This window comes from Lolium perenne, chromosome 7 (assembly GCF_019359855.2).
Source record: "Lolium perenne isolate Kyuss_39 chromosome 7, Kyuss_2.0, whole genome shotgun sequence".
NCBI lineage: Eukaryota > Viridiplantae > Streptophyta > Magnoliopsida > Poales > Poaceae > Lolium > Lolium perenne.
The window spans coordinates 320,087,772-320,106,924 of NC_067250.2; the positions used below are offsets into that span (position 1 = coordinate 320,087,772).

The 19,153-nt window shown below is 46.0% G+C and overlaps 1 protein-coding gene and 1 long non-coding RNA gene across 2 annotated transcripts; both read left to right on the plus strand.

The window, feature by feature from the left end:
• The first annotated feature begins 2,566 nt into the window (after nucleotides 1–2,566).
• On the plus strand, nucleotides 2,567–9,617 carry LOC127316823 (uncharacterized). Its single transcript, XR_007860664.2, has 3 exons — nucleotides 2,567–3,314; nucleotides 8,611–8,725; nucleotides 9,074–9,617. It is a non-coding gene; the product is annotated as an uncharacterized lncRNA (long non-coding RNA).
• A 5,854-nt stretch (nucleotides 9,618–15,471) lies between these two features.
• Nucleotides 15,472–18,621, plus strand: LOC127316820 (heptahelical transmembrane protein ADIPOR1). Its single transcript, XM_051347283.2, has 4 exons — nucleotides 15,472–16,022; nucleotides 16,106–16,201; nucleotides 16,447–16,501; nucleotides 17,589–18,621. Exons 1-4 carry the CDS (start codon nucleotides 15,730–15,732, stop codon nucleotides 18,261–18,263), a joined length of 1,119 nt encoding a protein of 372 aa, XP_051203243.1. The 5' UTR covers nucleotides 15,472–15,729; the 3' UTR covers nucleotides 18,264–18,621.
• The last annotated feature ends 532 nt before the right edge of the window (nucleotides 18,622–19,153 follow it).

The window sequence follows — 19,153 nt, forward strand, 5'->3', positions numbered from 1 at the left end:
GTTCAGTTCTACTGGGTCAAGGCTGACCGTTGTTTTCACCTTGTATCCATCTATCTGTACAGTCAGTTGTTAAATGTCCAGTTCCCCACACAGTTTCTCTTTTTTTTTTTCTAAACGAAGACCAAAAAAGGTTACCTTATTCATTAATTAAGAAGTTGTCCAGTTCACAGTTTTTCTAGTGGTTCCTCGTAGCATTAACATCCCATCCCATCCATCTCTTGCTCGCTGATTGATCGTCGGTGGTTATAGAAATCACTGTGGCAACGGTAATGCTTCCATCTTATGAATGTCTGCATGACAAGCTCCATTATTCCGTGCGACTTGCACTCAAAGCAAATACTGTGTCTGGATGGATGATAAACACCATTGCTCTGTATGGCTTGCACCCAAAGCATGTACATGTAGTTTGGTGCAGCAGTTGCACCAGTTAATACCATGTCGACCCCCCTGACTTCTTGCCTCTTCTCTCCATTTCTGTGTTACCTAACTTTTTGAAGAAACATTTTAAATTGCTCCAGGAATACTTGGTCTGTCACGGTGCTTCTTCCTGTGTGCCTATCTGATGGATGGCTGAAAAGAAGAGACAAATTCGGTTCATGCCAACTTACAACTGCTGGGAAAATTTTGCAGGTCCAGTTGGAGTTATTGGCGATCAGTTTGTGGTTGGCTATCTGTGTCATACCCATCACCACTTCATCAGAGATTTCAGGATTTTGTAAAACGGTGGCTGTGTCTCGCGAACATCGCACACGCCTTCTTCACGGAAATGATTTCTTTTCACCACGTGAAGGCAGTGGCATCTGGTATGGCGGGCTGGTACGGCAGCACCCACCCGTACTGATGGTCGTTACAGCCGGCGCCTCGAATGAGATTTTCTCCAATTAATGATTTGTTTGAGTTCCTCAAATCAACTCATATATGGCTTCAAATCCTTTCAAAAGTGCATATCACCTGAAGTCAAAGTAGAAAACGAGGTTTCTTTGTTTTTGCAGCGTTAGTTGAAAGGTGAAATATCATTGGAACCAAATGAAAACCAATAAAAAAGCCTCGGTAAAAAGTGACACAAATTCAAGCTATCAATTACACATGAACAAACATGAAAAAAAGGGGAGAGTAACTTATGCAAATAGCTACCACTGGTGCTCAATGAGATTAACATGGAGCTGTTGGTGGGTGCTCTTGCTTTCAATCTGCCGGTAAGTCTAAGCTTGTATCTGGTCAACTCTGGGGTTTGACATGACTACCAACATTGTCGAAGAAAGAAAAACTCCAAGTCCATATCGTTTTCATCCTCGATGATCATGTTGTGTAGAATCGAACATGCACTCATGATTCCGGAGAGGGACTTATTGTCCGAGAAACGACCATGACCCCAAACAATTGCAAACTTAGCTTGCAACACATCAAAAGCTCTCTTGATGTCCTTGCGGCATTCTTCTTGAGCTTTCGAAAAAACACATTCCTTCTTTGTGTTTTTCTCTTGGACGATTTTCACAAATGTTGACTAGGGAGGATAAATGCTACCGGCAAGATAATACCCCATGGTATAGTCATGGCCATTAACTATGCACATCAAGACGTTGATGTCATTGGGAGATCCAGGACGGATCTCGTTTCAAGCCAATCCCTTTCTCGTGTATGGCGACGAGCAAGATGATGTTCTCCACATCGTCATCGTGAAGGAAATCGTCGATGTCCGAATCGTTCGATGAGGGCAAGTCTCCGAGCAAAAATCGCGCAGACTCAGAGTCCTCCCACGACAAAATAATCTAAGCTCAAAAACTACTACAGTTGGGGGATTTAGATTGAAATTACCTTCATGATGGCGAGGGCGTCGACACAATCTGACGATGGGTTGAGGAGGTCGCGGGAGGAATGGCCGAGCAAAACGATAATCGAGTCGTTCTAGCGCAAAAAGCGACAAGAGAATCGGTGCCAAAAGCGTTTGCGAGCATGAACCCATTGTTTCAAGCCTTAGGGGTCCCCCGCGTTCCCTTCGCCAGAGCTCCATGACAGATCCAGGCCAATGCGGCAGGTGGAATTGAAACCGATGCGCGTGAGCTCAACAACATGAGGGGAATGGGCAATAGAGGGTGGGCAACCTTTTCCACGACGCAAAATGGACAGGAACAACCAGGATCTAGAGCGGCAGGACGGTGGGCTAGGGCGGTGGAGAGGCGTATGGGAAACGCGCTTGGGTTTAGTTGGAAAATCAGCGCGCATATGGACTAGGTGCCATCAGGGGTGGTGGATTTTTTCGGCCGAAAACTATGAATATTGCGGTTAGCGGGTCGAAATTCATGGGCGCGAGAAATTTTTTCAGGACCATTCTCGTTTTTCAAGATCTAGTTCTGACAGAATTATTTTGGCCCAGACCCGAAATTAACTAGCAGTTATTTTCCGAGCCAGGTTGTTTTCTAGGATCTACAAGAGATGCTCTAAGAACATAGCCGTCTCTCTATGTGTAAATAAATTGCACATCAAGTCAATTAGAGACGATTGTCGTAGCTTGAGTAGAATGGAACATGAAATCTTGTCGGAATCCATCTGAACACGAGCTGAATTGAGAGACCAAATTTTGAAATGAACAAATGCAGTTCGAAATAGAATAAGCTCAGAGAAGCAAATCCAACCCTGTGTTCTGGTGTTCCACTCACAGTCACAGTCACACTGAGCTCACTCACTGGCCTCCATCCAACCCGACCAAACCCTAACTAATCTCCGAATCCCGCGCCGGCGGCGGCCCCGACATGGCCGCGCCGGTCGCCGTGCACGCGCTCCCAGCCCTCGCGGACGAGACCCTGGAGGAGATCTTCCTCCTTCTGCCCACCCCGGCGGCGCTCGCCCGCGCCTCCGCCGCCTGCACCACGTTCCGCCGCATCGTCACCGAGCGCTCCTTCCTCCGCCGGTTCCGCAAGACTTTACAAAGAGATTAAATGTTTAAGTGGGGGCAGCTGCCCCCCCTTGCCAATAGGCTAGATCCGCCCATGCATGTCGCTCAACAAAGCAACAGTGAATCTTCTATTGAGTGGCGGCTGGAAATTGTTAAGACGTTGCCTCGTGGATATCTCTATTTTTATTGTGGTGCAACTGACGGAATGTTGTTTCTCCAAGGAATACCTTTGGATGATAATTCACAGAGCATGTGCGGGAATCTGTTTGCGCAGGATTTCTTTTCACTGGAGGTCAAGACTTTGGAACTTAAGAAGGTCTATAGTGCAAAACCATGTGCTATTACTTCCAGACGTGTTCATTCCTACTTTGGCTTCCCACCATCATTAGAGAAACCGAGTCTTTGAACCATGAAGCGCGCGGTAAGCTTTTTGGTCGTAGTATTACTGCTTATCTCGTTCAGTAGCCTCTCTTTTGAAGTGGGACACATATTATTCTGTTTAGTATCCACGTAATTTCTTGTGGTGCCATTTCATCCTAATTCGTAATGTAGAAAGTCAGCCGTTTTGTTCATCAATAGGGAGACCTTGCCATATTAGGGAAGGTTGTCATGTTATTCTGTATTGAGTAACAATTACCGTGTGACTGTACATATACAGGAAATAATTTCATACTAGGAAAGACATTTATCCATATGCTGCTGTGGAATATATGATAACCTAGATTGCATAGTTTCAGCTAACATATTACCTTTGAGTAATATCTGACCAATCATATTGTTAGATTATATGTTTCGGTTAAGCTAGACTTGTAACGCAAGCTAGGGTTTTAGGCTTAGTCGGTTGGCTCTACTATTTATATCCCTTGTACCCCAAACAGTTTTGTATCAATCGTGAGACATAATACAAACCTACATGGTATCAGACTAATCGATCCTGACCTATGGCGCCGCCGCCTAAGCCGCCGCCGCTGCCGCCGCCTGGTTACTTCGACCAGCACGCCAAGGCCGTCGCCGCCGCCGAGGCCTCGGCCTCTTCTACCCCTCCCACGGCTACTCCTCTCTCCTACGCAGACACCATAGCCGATGTCACCCCCTTCGTACCTATTACTTTAGATCTTGCCCAACACAACTACTACCATTGGCGCCACCTCTTTGAGGTTCACCTCGGGCGCTGCAACCTCCGTCACCACATCGCCGCCGACGCCGCCCCTCGTCCTGACGACGCTCGCTGGACCACAGATGATCTCGCCATCATCCAATGGATCTACACACGCGTGTCCACGGAGATTTTCAATCTCGTTTTCCGTGAGGCCGCCACCGCCGCCGCCCTCTGGGCGTCCCTGCGCCAGCTCTTCCAGGACAACGCTGACGCCCGGATCAACAACCTCCACTCCGCGATCCGCAACACCCCTCAGGGGGACTCCTCGCTCAGCGTCTACTGTCAGCGCATCCAGACGATGGCGGATGAGCTCCGCGAACTAGGCGATCCTATGCCTGATCGCCAGCTTATCAACATCCTTCTCCAAGGTCTCGGCGACCGGTTCAAGCCTCAAGCGGCCATGATTCCCTTCATGCGGCCTCGCCCTTCCTTCAAGGAGATCCGGTCCCTGCTGCAGAACGCAGATGATGACCTCACACGGCGGGAGGCGCGGCCTCACGTCTTCGCCGCCTCCACCCGGCCACCCCTGCTGCCTACTCCTGCACCGGCAGGCCCGACGAGCCAGCCCACTGCCGCGGCAGACCCCGGTACCGTTTCCAGCCTCGGCCGGGCAGCCTCCTCCTGGCTGGCGTCCCAGCCCCAACTACAAGGGCAAGAATCCGATGTACTGGCCGCCGCGATCTGCCCCTCCACCAGCCACCTCGACGCCCGCGCCGCCGCCGCTCCTCCCGCTTGGCGCCCGCCACCGGCGGTACCGACGCCTGCGCGGCACTGCCGCGCCGCCTACCTGGAACCCTCCTCATGATCCCTGGACCGGCATGGTTCAGGCTTGGTCCATGCCCTGGGCGGCCCCCTCTCCGATCGGCGCTCCTCCAGCTTACACGGGTGCCTGGGCGCCGGGTCTTCGCCCCCACACTGGTTCCCCTGGACTCCTCGGCCAGCGCGCTCCGCCGAACGCCTACCACGCCGCCCCGGCCTACTACGACGGGGGGATGCCATACATGCCATATCAGCACCCCCAGATGTTTCAGCCTTCGCCTGTCCTCATGCCGCCTGCTCCAACTGCCCCGCTGCATCAACCGACCTCCGCTCCTTCACCGAGCTGGGACCAATCTGCGTTCTTGCAGGCCATGAACAACTTCGCTGCCCAGGGAAACTCAGGTATGGACTGGATTTTCGATTCCGGTGCTTCTAGTCACATGTCTGCTTCTAGTAATATGCTGTCAAATTTTTCCCCCACACCACTTTCATCCATAGTCCTAGGAAACGGCACTACTATACCTATATATTGCACCGGCCAAACCACCATACCTACACCCACCAAACAACTCCTCCTACGTGATGTCCTTATTGCACCCGCGCTAATCAAAAACTTAATTTCTGTTCGTCAGTTTACCCGTGACAATCTTGTTTCTATGGAATTTGATCCGTTTGGTTTATCTGTGAAGGACTACCAGACCAAAGCGGAGATCGCTCGGTTCAATAGCTCCGGCGACCTCTACACTCTCCATGGCGCCGCCACCCACGACCCACCCACCTCCATGGTGGCGTCCGTCGACCTCTGGCATCACCATCTCGGCCACCCCAACAACGCTACCTTGTCTTCTATACTTAGCGAATTTTCAATAACTTGTAATAAGGATAGTCATAATACCTCCATGTGTCCCTCTTGCAAGCAAGGAAAACATGTTCGCTTGCCCTTTAGTTCCTCTACTACTGTTAGTACCTTTCCTTTTGAACTCTTGCACTGCGATTTATGGACATCTCCCCATACTAGTGTCTCTGGTTTTAAATATTATCTAGTCGTTCTAGACGATTTCACACACTTTGTCTGGACTTTTCCTTTACGCAACAAATCAGACGTACACACCACTTTCCTAAACTTTCACAAATATGTCGCCACACACTTCTTTCTTCCCATTAAATTTATCCAATGTGACAACGGCAAAGAATTTGATAACTTTCAAAACCGAAACTTCTTTCTTCAACATGGCATTCTTCTCCGATTTTCATGCCCATACACTTCACCTCAAAACGGCAAGGCAGAACGCTCGCTTCGCACAATAAACGACATCATTCGCACCCTTTTAATCCACTCCTCAATGCCACCAAAATTCTGGGCCGAAGCCTTACGCACAGCCACCTACTTACTTAACATCCGGCCTCACAAGTCCAACACAAACTCTACACCATTCTACTCCCTTTACCTTAGTCATCCCAACTACTCTGAACTTCGCGTTTTTGGCTGTCTTTGTTTTCCAAACACTGCCGCCATCTCCACCAACAAACTATCACCTCGCTCCATTCCCTGTGTCTTTCTAGGATACTCTGATGAACACAAGGGTTATCGCTGCCTGGATCTCGTCTCCGGCCGCGTCCACATCTCTCGGCACGTTACTTTTTCCGAGCATATCTTCCCTTTCTCCACACGGACACCCTCCCAAACTCCCATTGACCCATCGCCTACCCTACATCATCCCATAGCTCACCCCGCTAGGTTTCCTCACCACTACATCGCTCCTACCGCCACCCCAGTGCCCTCCTCGCCTGCCGCGGCAGACCCTTCAGCCAACTCCACTGCCGCGACAGCAGGGTCGGCTGCTTCCTCTGCCACGTCCGCAGCTCCACCCGATACACCTATCTCCCCCGCCGCTCCTTCTCCACCTATTCCACCATCGTTGACGTCTGACTCATCCGCTGCGCCTGACGTCGTCGTTCATCCCACTCCACCTCTACCACCCCATGCTGTTCCTACCCAAGCTCCCACAAATGATCACACCATGCGCACTCGGGCCAAAGCGGGATTTCACGTTCCAAAAGGGCCGCGTCTCAATCTTCATGCCACCACTTCTCCGATCTCCCCCATCCCTAAAACCTACAAAAGTGCTCTTCTCGATCCTAACTGGGCTGCCGTTATGCGTGACGAGTTTTCTGCTCTCATTCACAATGCTACATGGCGCCTTGTTCCTCGCCCTGTCGGTGCAAATATTGTTTCCGGCAAATGGGTTTTCCGCCAAAAGTTTCTCTCCGACGGAACTCTCTCTCGCTACAAGGCTCGCTGGGTTTGTCGTGGTTTCTCTCAGCAGCACGGCATCGACTACGACGAGACCTTCTCTCCTGTTGTCAAGCCTAGCACTATTCGCACTGTTCTTAGCATCGCCACTTCCTCTTCTTGGCCCATTCACCAACTCGATGTCAAAAATGCCTTTCTTCATGGTGCTCTCCAAGAAACTGTTTATTGTCAATAACCTTTAGGCTTCGAAGACTCCTCTGCTCCCGATCATGTTTGTCTCCTTCAAAAATCTCTTTATGGTCTCAAACAAGCCCCTAGGGCTTGGTTCCAACGTTTTTCAACTTACATTGAAACAATCGGTTTCACTCCCTCTCTCACCGACACCTCTCTTTTTGTCTATCACACTTCCACACACACAGCTTATCTTCTTCTTTATGTTGATGATATCATTCTCACTGCTTCCACTAAGACTTTTCTTGATCATATTATTACACTGCTTAACTCTGAATTCTCTATGACTGATCTTGGTGTGCTTCATCATTTTCTTGGCATCACTGTTACACGTGACTCAAATGGTCTTTTTCTTTCCCAACGTCAGTACATTCTAGATCTTCTCAACCGCGCAGGCATGATTGACTGTCAGCCTGCTCGTACACCTGTTGACACTAGCGCCAAACTCTCTGCTGATGGCGAACCATTCTCAGACCCAACTCTCTACCGTAGCATTGCGGGTGCACTCCAATACCTTACTCTAACACGCCCAGAAATATCTTATTATGTCCAACAAGTCTGCCTATATATGCATGATCCACGAGTTCCTCACTACAATCACATGAAACACACCCTTAGATATCTAAAAGGAACATTAGATTATGGCCTTCACATAAACACCACTTCACCTACCAGTTTGACAACATACTCTGATGCGGACTGGGCTGGATGCCCCGACACTCGTCGGTCCACGTCCGGATACTGTGTTTTTATGGGTAACAATTTGCTTTCATGGTCTTCTAAGCGACAGGTTACGGTTTCACGCTCGTCTGCAGAAGCTGAGTATCGAGCTGTTGCACATGCAGTTGCTGAGACAGTTTGGCTACGGCAGTTGTTGGCTGAACTTCATCGTCCCATCCAGCAGGCCACTATTGTTTATTGTGATAATATTTCAGCGGTTTACATGTCCAGCAATCCAGTTCAGCATCGGAGGACAAAGCATATTGAGATATACATTCACTTCGTCAGGGAGAAAGTTGCTTTGGGCCAAGTTCGAGTTCTTCATGTTCCCACTACAGCGCAGTTCGCCGACATCTTTACCAAGGGACTGCCGACACAGCCGTTTCATGACATTCGTTTCAGTCTCAACGTGATTGAACCCCACGTTGACACTGCGGGGGGATGTTAGATTATATGTTTCGGTTAAGCTAGACTTGTAACGCAAGCTAGGGTTTTAGGCTTAGTCGGTTGGCTCTACTATTTATATCCCTTGTACCCCAAACAGTTTTGTATCAATCGTGAGACATAATACAAACCTACACATATTGTTGCCAGGCGTTCTCCCTGGAGATTTTGTAGAGGAGATTTCAGAATTCTGACATCAGGAGTTGGACTCTCATGGTGTGGCTTGTTTAAAATTGGCTTACATATAGTACACATCTTTGGAGAGGTATAGGTTGGGAAATATCTTGGGCTTAACCTGCATAGGAGTTATTTAACGTTTTTTTAGGGCCGTGAGGCTTTTTATTTACCACTCCATCGTGATGTTTCTGCTAATTTTGCTCTGCATTTACCTTAAAACTTGAATATGTACAGTGTTTTCCAATTTTGCATAGGAGGCCATAATTTGTGTTTGCTCCAAAACTTTCATAAGATGTCATATAATATGAGGTCTAATTCTGAAGCTGTCCTGTCCTTATAAATTTTGCACATAAGCCCTCATTTTGAAAGCGCGGAACCGTTGCTTTTATATCAACATCATCGCTTACTTCCTAGTTTTAACTAAATATAGTTGCAGGTAGGTATGAACTAGCTTTTGCTCTTGCGGTCTCGTTTGGGGGCATGCATATCCATGTGTCGCCTTTGAGGAATAAGATGGCAAAGCTGGTCCTGAGAATATTCTGCCTCGATGACGTAGTACTCCAGCCTTGGTGTTAGTTATCACTTATCAGAAATCAGTAACCATTTACTTGGCCATGTCCGTGTTAGGGGATTTAAGCAAGACATGCTGTAAGCAAACATACTTTTTTAGCACTAATATGTACGAGACATATATACTGATATGTGCTTGGAGAATGTCCAGGACCTAGTATATTTGGTGGTATGCTACTATCCATCAATCGTCACAACCATCTGAATCATCCAAGTACATGATTCACTTCACTCGCTTGATCTATGCTTGCTATTGTAGCGAGCTGCTCTGTAGGCACCGTATGATACTTTAGTTCATTCTTCACTCCGTGCAATTCTTCAGGAACTTTCTACAGAAATTTGTTTATAGCCCATTCTCCTTGACACATTTTTCTGGGCAGAGCAATATGGTTCTTGTTCCTGGGTTACTACTTACTACCATGGTTCGTTCTTCTCAATGCTTCCTCTGCTGCTAGTCTTGATGGTTCACAGCTTACAGGTTTTTGGGCTGCCCAATCCAATGATTTTGTAGGATGTATCTACAGCGAGCTACACTGTACCAAAAAGGACTGCATCTGCATGTACTACTAGCCTAGGATTGTTGAACCGGAAGAAACTTACAGTGCCAGAACAAGAAGCTTGTTTCTAGGACTCGCATGGCAATGTCGTGCACTCACAACATATTTATGTATGTACTCCTATGGATACAGCCCAGCCAATTTTCGCCCAACCCGTATAAATTAAGAACAAACGGGATGTGAAGTGTGAGAGAAATGCAACTAGAAATTTCAGAGGGAAAACTAGTTGGCAGGGAAGTAATTTGAAACTGCCCCTGGAAGTTCTGCTGCATGCTTTGTGTAAAATTGTGGTTAAGATCTTTCGTTCTGCAATTAGGTTCAGTCCTCCTGGGTTTAATTAAGGCTGACTGCTGTTTTCACCTTATATTCATCCATCTACCTGGTCTGCTGCAGGGACAGTCATAACTATGCTATTAGCCAAACAAATTGTCTTATGGTTTAACATGATAACATCAGACCCAGATTGATCGGCGGTGGTTATGGAATCACTGCGGCAACTTAACTTCGATTTTTTGTCATCAATATTTTTCCACAGAAGATTAGGCATATCAGTTCAGGAAAGAATTCAATCCATTCATTTGCTTTGGAATCCCAGCTAGAGCTGCGTCTTAAATTCCTAAATGCTGCTTAACTATAAAATCGAGAAACAACTGTGCCATAGACTATAGTGAAGATTTGGGTTAGATTATCCTTGGCATGCTTTATTTAGGGGGTGTCTCTAAGTCTCAATCGACTAAGACTTAACTTATGTTTCAGTTGAATTACATTAGTGTGTTTCAATGTAGACCTAAATAAAGTGCAAACAACAGCAAACACAAATCTTCAAGCAGAAACAAAATCCAACGGTGGAGCATGAGACATAAGCTACATCTCAGCTAGCTGAAACTTAGCAATTCTGTTAGGTAGGAACATGGAATGCATAATAGATGTTGTTTGGGCCCATCTTTTGCTGCTAACTAAAAAGTATCAGCAACAATCAATAGGTATCAACTATTTTTTCGGTGCTCAAAGGCTTGTTGAATTGATTTTTGTATTTTCTATGTGTCCTAGTGCATCTAAAAGTTGTGCTTCATTGCTTTGAGAAAATTGTGGTTAGGATCTGTCATTCACTCATTCTGCAGTTGGGTTCAGTTCTGCTGGGTCAAGGCTGACCGTTGTTTTCACCTTGTATCCATCTATCTGGACAGTCGTTAACTGTTCCGTTCCTCACACAGTTCGTCTCTTTTTTTTAAACGAAGACAAAAAGTTTACTTTATCCATTAGTTGTCCAGTTCACAGTTTGTCTAGTGGTTCCTTATAGCATTAATAACATCCCATCACATCCATCTCTTGCTCGCTGATTGATCGTCGGTGGTTATGTACATCAAAATCACTGTGGCAACAGTAATGCTTCCATCTTACTGTGCCTGGATGGCAAACTTCATTGTTCCGTATGGCTTGCACTCAAAGAAAACAATGTGTCTGGTGGATGATAAACGCCATTGCTCTGTCTGGCTTGCACCCAAAGCATGTTTACTACATGTAGTTTGGTGCAGTAGCTGCAACAGTTAATATCATGTCGATCTCGTCCTCTCCAAAAAATTCGAATTTTTAAAGAAACTTTCTAACTTGTTTCTAGGAAACTTGGTCATTGCCATGTTGCTTGTTCTTGTGTACCTGTCTGATGGATGGCTGGAAAGAAGAGACAGATACGGTTGACGCCAACTTACAACTGCTGGGAAATTTTTGCAGTTGGACTTGGAGTGATTGGTGATCGGTTTATGGTTGGCCATCTGTATCATACCCATCATCACTTCATCAGAGATTTCAGGATTTTGTGATACGGTGGCTGCGTCTCCTGAACATTGCACACGCCAAGCAATATCCTATCGTCAACGTCGTGCCCGTGAATTGTGTGTGTGTGTGTGTGTGTTGAAGGACACGCGAGACGTACGTATTGGAAATAATGAGGCCTGCACACGTGTTACTGCTTCACTGTCACCTAACAAAGGACACGAATGTGTGCCTTGCCCTGAAAAAGGCAGAGATGGCGTATCCTTTTATGCGTCGGCTGGAAATAGTTATAGCTTCAAAGCAAGTATAAATTGTCTTTTGTTGAAAACTCAGGTTTGGTTCGAGTAACCTTCTAAGACACTGAGGAATGCATGGAAGAAATCTTTGTTAGAGAAACCTTGACTTCTTTGAGAAAAATCTTGTGCCCCCACCTCTTGGTGTTCTTGGTACTCCCACGGCTCATACACCTCTACCAAGTTATGAAAATCTTGGAAAATCTCTATCTAAATACAAAATTTCGAATCTAAATTCAATCCATGACTCAGTAAAACAAACAAGACAAAAATCCCTAATACTGATGATGATAATGCGCCGATTTTAGAACATAGATGGAATTGGCTACTATTCACGTATGACTTTGTCTTTTTTGTTTTTGTTTCCCTAGCCGTGGACTTGAATTCGAATTTAGAACATTGATGGAATTGGCTACTATTTATGTACCCCTCTACTTTTTTTTTAACATTGGTAGTCTGGAGTTTTAGAGAAGGGAGAATACACCGAGGATTCCCTTTTTACCTTTGAAACTTTTTTCATAGCCTCCTTTGTATAGCATGATTGAGAGACGATAGAACAAGGAAATCACGTGAATAGAAACGTAAAACCCAGGACTGTTAAAACCGCACGAATAGTTATTTGGATGGACCACAAGAACAATACAACAAAATGCCCCTCGACCCTATGCCAATGTGAGTGTTTAATTTTTTATGGAATTAAGCTGTAGGACCCCTCCTTTGATGCAAAAGGCTTCTTTTCCTATGGAATAGAAACCAGCAGAGTTTCTGCGCTGAGTCGGCGATCCTTCGGTATTTTTTTTGTTTGAGAAATACAGTACAAACGTAGAAGCTCACATACACGTGTATACATTCACCCATATGAATGCATACACACACACACCCTACCACTATGAGCACCCCCGGAAGACTGAGCCGGCGGATTGGATCTTGAAATTAACGAAGTCACCACAGGCGTCTCGCTGTCGACGGAAACGTCGCCCCCCACTGAATGAATATTCCACCTTTATAAGACACACATATATCAAACTTGTGATTTGAACTCTGGTGGGTTGGGGTATAACCACCCTCCTAACCATCCAACCTCAGATTGGTTCTCCATAACCCAGAAACCTGTCGAAGGATGGCAGGGCAAGCCAATATTTTTTAACCTAATAATCTAATATCATGGGTAACGATGTATCATAATAGTTTATTTTATTTCCTCATTTAATTGCTATGAGAATTGCCGATTGGTTAGTATGTTTGTTCTAAGTTTTTCTTCACGGTTTGGGTTGTACGTATAGTTTGCTGGCTGAAACGGTAGAACCAAATCAAGCCAACTTTTTTTTTGAAACCTGTCAATTTTTTTGTTGTTGTTTTGAAACGTGAATCAAGTCACCTTTGACCCCCTGCGACTATGCTGTCGAACCGTACAGAGTTCTTGCTTGTCCACTGTGGCCCATTAATTCAGTGTCAGCGCCGCATAAGAGATGATTAGATGGGTGTGAGGGGAAGTTAGCTGGAGTTGGTTGCGAGCTCCCAACTACTACATCTGGTTAATTTTGAACTCTCCAGCTGATCATTCTCTCTGGTACGGTCTAGTAGTCAGAAAGTTTCAACGGTTGCCTGCACTGCACGCTACACACGGAGGTACAGGGGGCGGTGCTGGCGAATTAAATTTGACAGGTGGGAAGATGGATGGCCAGAAAGGACCAACCGTATACAGCTTAAACGGGTCAAACCTCAAAACGGACCGGCTTGGAGTATAAGCTTGATTATTACGTGGACATATAGGGAGGGTCCCGTGTACACATTAAGCTGATAGTCATGATATAAAAGAGCTTGACTTATACCTAGATGATATACAAAGGCCCCGGCCTCCCGGGGCATATAGGATTGTAAGAATGCGTGTACACATTAAGCGGTAAAAAGGCTAACTAGTTTTGGTACATTTTCTGTCCAATTAAGTTGGTGCATGAAAAAAGATTTAGAACATAGGTGTGTGTACCCACTAATCAACCTACAAGGGTGCATTTGACATTACGGTCGATCATGATTACCCCGTTTGCTCAACCATATTTTGACTCCTTTTCCATTTAGTTAATCAATTTAGCCCTTTTTTGGGCATCCCATGTTCTGTAAAAATACAACAACATTTCAAATACTTCCGTTAGCAGATCAAATCAAAGTATGCAACAAACTCCCATGTGGCTGTAGCAACACGCTAAAAAGGGTGTCGGGACATATATCATCAAAATCATTTTTTGAGAGGATCAAAAATCAATTAGTGCAACAACACAAATTAACTTTAGAGTATTAAGTCCTACAAAAAAAAACTTTGGAGCATAAATACTAACCAAGATTATTGCAACATGTCATAACATTATAAGCAGCAGAGGACACATGAGTTCACAACAAAATGGAACACCATTTGCAAAATACAATGTTTGCAAAAATCAATAACCTCCACCTTGAACAATGGAGGCAACAGCCTCTCTTCCTATTGGCTCATCGGAGGCCCATCAGTACCAGATCGTGTCACCCTAAATCCATTCCCATCAGCCCAATGTCTTCCCGATCGAGCTTGTATCCACAAATGAGCTCCGATTTTCATATCAAAACCACCATGAGATCTCATTTGAGGTTAACATCCTGGATGAGGAGGTAGATGAGCTGACAGGCACAAGGGAGCAACCATGTGAGGAGGAACCAAGAAGGGGGGCAGAAAGGAACTACATGAGGGTACCCATGGTGAAGAAAATGAGGGAGACAAGCGAGAGCAGTCTTGGCCTACAGGAGCAAACAATTTTTCTTTTGTGGAGACATATTGATTTCTCCCTGAAATCAGCCGGTTGTTCTTAATCATTTTTCATTGGATATGACATGGTTTCAATCCTACACATGTGAAGTTATTGTTTTTTGTAAATTTTACCATGATGGTGGAGGAGCTAAAAAAGAAACAATAGGTTGTACTCCCTCCATTCTAATGAATAAGGTGCCCCCGTAGTACTTTTTTTCTTTGACCAAAAATTACTTTAAATATATAAAGATTGTTGGTATAAATTTGCATCATTAGAAAGCATTTTTAATACAAAACCAATGGTATTGATTACATACAGTATAATCCAGATATTGTTGCTCAATTTTTTTGCCAAAGTTTATTTTGGAATGCATGTACGTCTTATTCACCGGAATGGAGGTACCAACATATATTTATTTATTTATTTTTTGAAATCTATTTAATTTTAAAAAATATTTGTAAAAATTACAGGATGCAATGTCGTGCTCACTCAGATCCTAGTACTCCATGGGCAGGGCCCACGTATGCAGTTAATTTTCCTTGGCCATGTCGGCCCTCCTTTGAAAATATTAAATTCAGCCATTTCATTTCGTTTTTTTCCTACCAACAACAGTCCCTGATGTGATCAGATGTGGTTGCCCTCCTGCTCTACCTACATTTGTCTTTTTCAACTTCATTGCAACCAAAACGATCTCGAACCAACTCAAGAGAATGTGTACACACTCATGTGGCCACCAAGATCCCTGGAGAAACATACAGTACTCCATTTATTTTCATCAATAGAAAGGAGTGATTGAATAAAGAAGAGAGCTCCCCTTTATTATTTCATCACAAGAAAAGAGTTTTTTGGGCCATACGTACTCCGGCCGTATAGATTCCGTGGCTTGCTTGCTCAAGCTTGAGCTACCTGCTCCGCTACAGTATACATGAGTGTCCTTTTTAACCCCAGCAACAAACAGCCAACAGCACCCCGCCCCTTTATCATACACAGCCTCTCTGCTCTCTGTCTACCATTCTATCTCTGGGAATTCCAGTGAGATAATTGCAGCTCGATCTAGAGAGAGACAGAGATAGAGAGGGGCAGTCTAGGGAGAGAGGAGGAAGGGTGAAGAAGCTGGGCATGGACCAGGAGAGCGAGGGCACCACCGTCGTTCTGCAGGAAGCGCCGGCGCAGGCCATGGAGGAGACGACGGCGAAGCAGGGAGGAGGAGGCAAGAAGAGGAGGATCAAGCAGCAGAGGCGGTCAGAAGGGAGGAAGGCGAGGAGGGAGTACCGGCTGGTGAGCTACGCGGAGCTGCCGGAGTACATGAAGGAGAACGAGTTCATCCTCAACCACTACCGCTCCGAGTGGCCCCTCCTCAACGCCTTCCTCAGCGTCTTCTCGTGGCACAACGAGACCATCAACATCTGGACGTATGTACCCATCGATTCCTTCAGCATCACCTTCTTCTTCTTCTCGATGTGATTTTGACAGAGTTGTGCGTCTGAATCCGCAGGCATCTGGTTGGGTTCATGGTGTTCTTGGGGCTCACCGTGTGGCACCTCGCGCAGTACTTCCCCCAGGTGGCGCACCTCATCGGCCACCTCTCCTGGTAATCAAGCTCTCTCTAACTAATTCGACACCTCTTGCAATCATTGATTCTCTCACTGAAAGTTATTCAATTTATTTTCTTCTAATTTCCAAAAAGGGATAAAATACCTACTATTCAGCTATCATGAGTTCGTTATTCTGTTAGGAATGCAATATGTGCTGCCACCGCCAAAGAATCTGCATATTCTTTGCCCCCTAATCCGTTGAAACTGACTAACTAGAGAGTCGATTGTTTTTTTGGTGCAGGCCCATCTCAAAGGTTGCAGAGAACGTCTCCAGCAACATAGGCGACGTCATCTCTGTAAGTCTCACCTTCTCAAACTCTGATTGTGATAGTAAATCTAGAGAAACTACACTGCAGCGCGTGCATGGTGAAAACTTAGTACTATGCCGGTAGCTGTAGATCCACATGTCTAGGAGATCCTGCCTTCCTGCAATTCATCCATCAATGGTCTAGCAGTGGAGTAGTACTAGCAGCCAGCTAGCTTGCTGTTGCCTATCTTAGCTTGTCTGTCCGATGTCGATGTGCCCGCGTGATCGATCTGAACTTTTAATTTGGCGGGTGGGTGTGGGCTTCAATCCTGGCTCACTTTACTTGATCACACTCGCTCCGTTCCAAAACAAGCCGTTGTAGATTTATCTGGATCCCTATATATCTACACACTAAAACGCGTGTAGATACATGCGAATCTAAACAAATCCATTTGGAAATGAGGAAGTACGCGTTAGCTCAAATGCATAGATCTTTTAAGGTACCACGATAAAAATATACACACATCTTTTTTTAGGAAATACTACTCCGTATAAAAGATTTGTTGTGTTTTAGTCGACTGAATTTTTTTAAGGTTTTGGTTAGCCAAAAATATCGCTCCAGTTGCACTTTTCTGAGTTGAACTTTTTCCGAAAGTTGCACGGGTTATGTACTTCCTCCATTTCATGAAAGTCGTCTAAAACTTATCTGAATTCGGATGTACCTAAACACTAAATATCATCTAGATATATTTAAATTTTGAAAAATCTAAAACAAGTTCCATAAGGAGGGAAGTATCAAAGCACGATGCACGCATATGTACTTTCTGTTGATGCACTTCAGCTGAACACAAGTTTTGGCTGCGGTCAAGTAAGTTAACCGTGATGTCCTGGTGCTGCCTGCGTGATCATGGACATCCTCCCGTGTGATCCTTTACCTTTCTGTTTTGGGATCATGAGCCATCCGTTTTTCACATGGCACTCGCGGCTCGCGTCCTAGCTTAGTTTTAGTTGGACTGCCTGCCGGTACACTCAACCGGGAACATACACAAACACGCATCATCCATGCACGGTAAAATCATGATGTGATAACATAATTTCCTGTTGACACATGTGTGACAAATTCCTAATTTTTTCAGGGCGCGGCGTCGTTTATGCAGGCGAGCCCGGGCCTGGCGATGGCGGCGGCGGCGGGGGTCGGGCCGACCACGCGGTGGCCCTTCTTCGTGTTCCTCGCCGGCGCCATGTTCTGCCTGCTGAGCAGCTGCGCGTGCCACCTGCTGTCGTGCCACTCGCACCGCCTCAACCTCTTCCTCATCCGCCTCGACTACACCGGCATCGCCGTCATGATCGTCGTCTCCTTCTTCCCGCCCATCTACTACATCTTCCAGTGCGAGCCGCGCTGGCAGCTCGTGTACCTCTCCGCCATCTCCCTCGCCGGTGCCGCCACCGTGTACGCGCTCATGTCCCCGCAGCTCAGCGCCGGAAAGTACCGCGCGTACCGCGCCCTGCTCTTCGTCGGGATGGGCCTCTCCGGGGTTGTCCCCGCCGTGCACGCCGCCGCCGTGAACTGGCACGAGCCGCGACGGAACGTGACCCTGGCGTACGAGGGGGCCATGGCGGCCTCGTACCTCACCGGCACCGTGTTCTACCTCACGCGCGTGCCGGAGCGGTGGAGGCCCGGCATGTTCGACCTCTGCGGGCAGAGCCACCAGATCTTTCACTTGCTAGTCATCGCCGGCGCGCTCGCGCACTACGGCGCTGCCATCGTGTTCCTTAGGGTCCGCGACGAGATGGGCTGCCCGGCTAAGTGATAGATAGCACCATCATCCATACCGCCATTGGAAGGCCATTTAGAGCTGCCCGCAGCTTAACAAAGTACTATACCACCAAACTAATGGCGATCACCATGAATGCAGATGATGATACAGCAAATTTTAGGAGAAGTGAAAATCAAAGTCATTTTGCTTGCGAGATTGATTAATTTGTTTGTAGGGTTGATTACCTGTTACAGTTACTTGTGGTGAGTTGATTGATGGATGAAAGAGGAACTGTTTATTACAGCTCGGAATCTGTACATAGAGTCTAGAGATGCTCATGCTATTTGCCTCGATGTAAAATGTAAAAAGGGATGACGATTTAGAATGCCAAGAGTTACTCGTCCTTGTCAAAGATTGTGATGATCTGTATGCATGAATGCAAAGGCTACAAAAAGTTCCAACACTATATGCTTGGAAACCAAAGTGTACATGAGCTTCCTTTGTATAGAAATCAACGAAAAAAATAATGCGCTATAACAAAATAGCGTCGGCCGAAACGCTATAGCACGCTATAGCGCCGAAATGATGTAGCGTGACATGCCCAGAAACGCTATAGCGTGCTATTAACATCGAAATAGCGCGCTATTTTTTTCCATGATAGAAATACATGGCGTTTGGACATGTGACCCAATTCTTCACATTATCTCTTACAAGTAACCGTGACTGTGCAAGAGTCTCGACTAATTATAAATCAATCACAACATGTCACAAGTACACACAACTCATTGACAGCTCCGCATATACATAGAAACACCATGATTGTTTGCATTACCGACAAAGTATGTCCAAGAGTACATTACCGCAGTCGGTTGTTGGTTATACGCTTCCCCAACAGTTTGCTTGTCTTTTGTGACAGTTTTTCACTGTCATTATTACTTGCATAT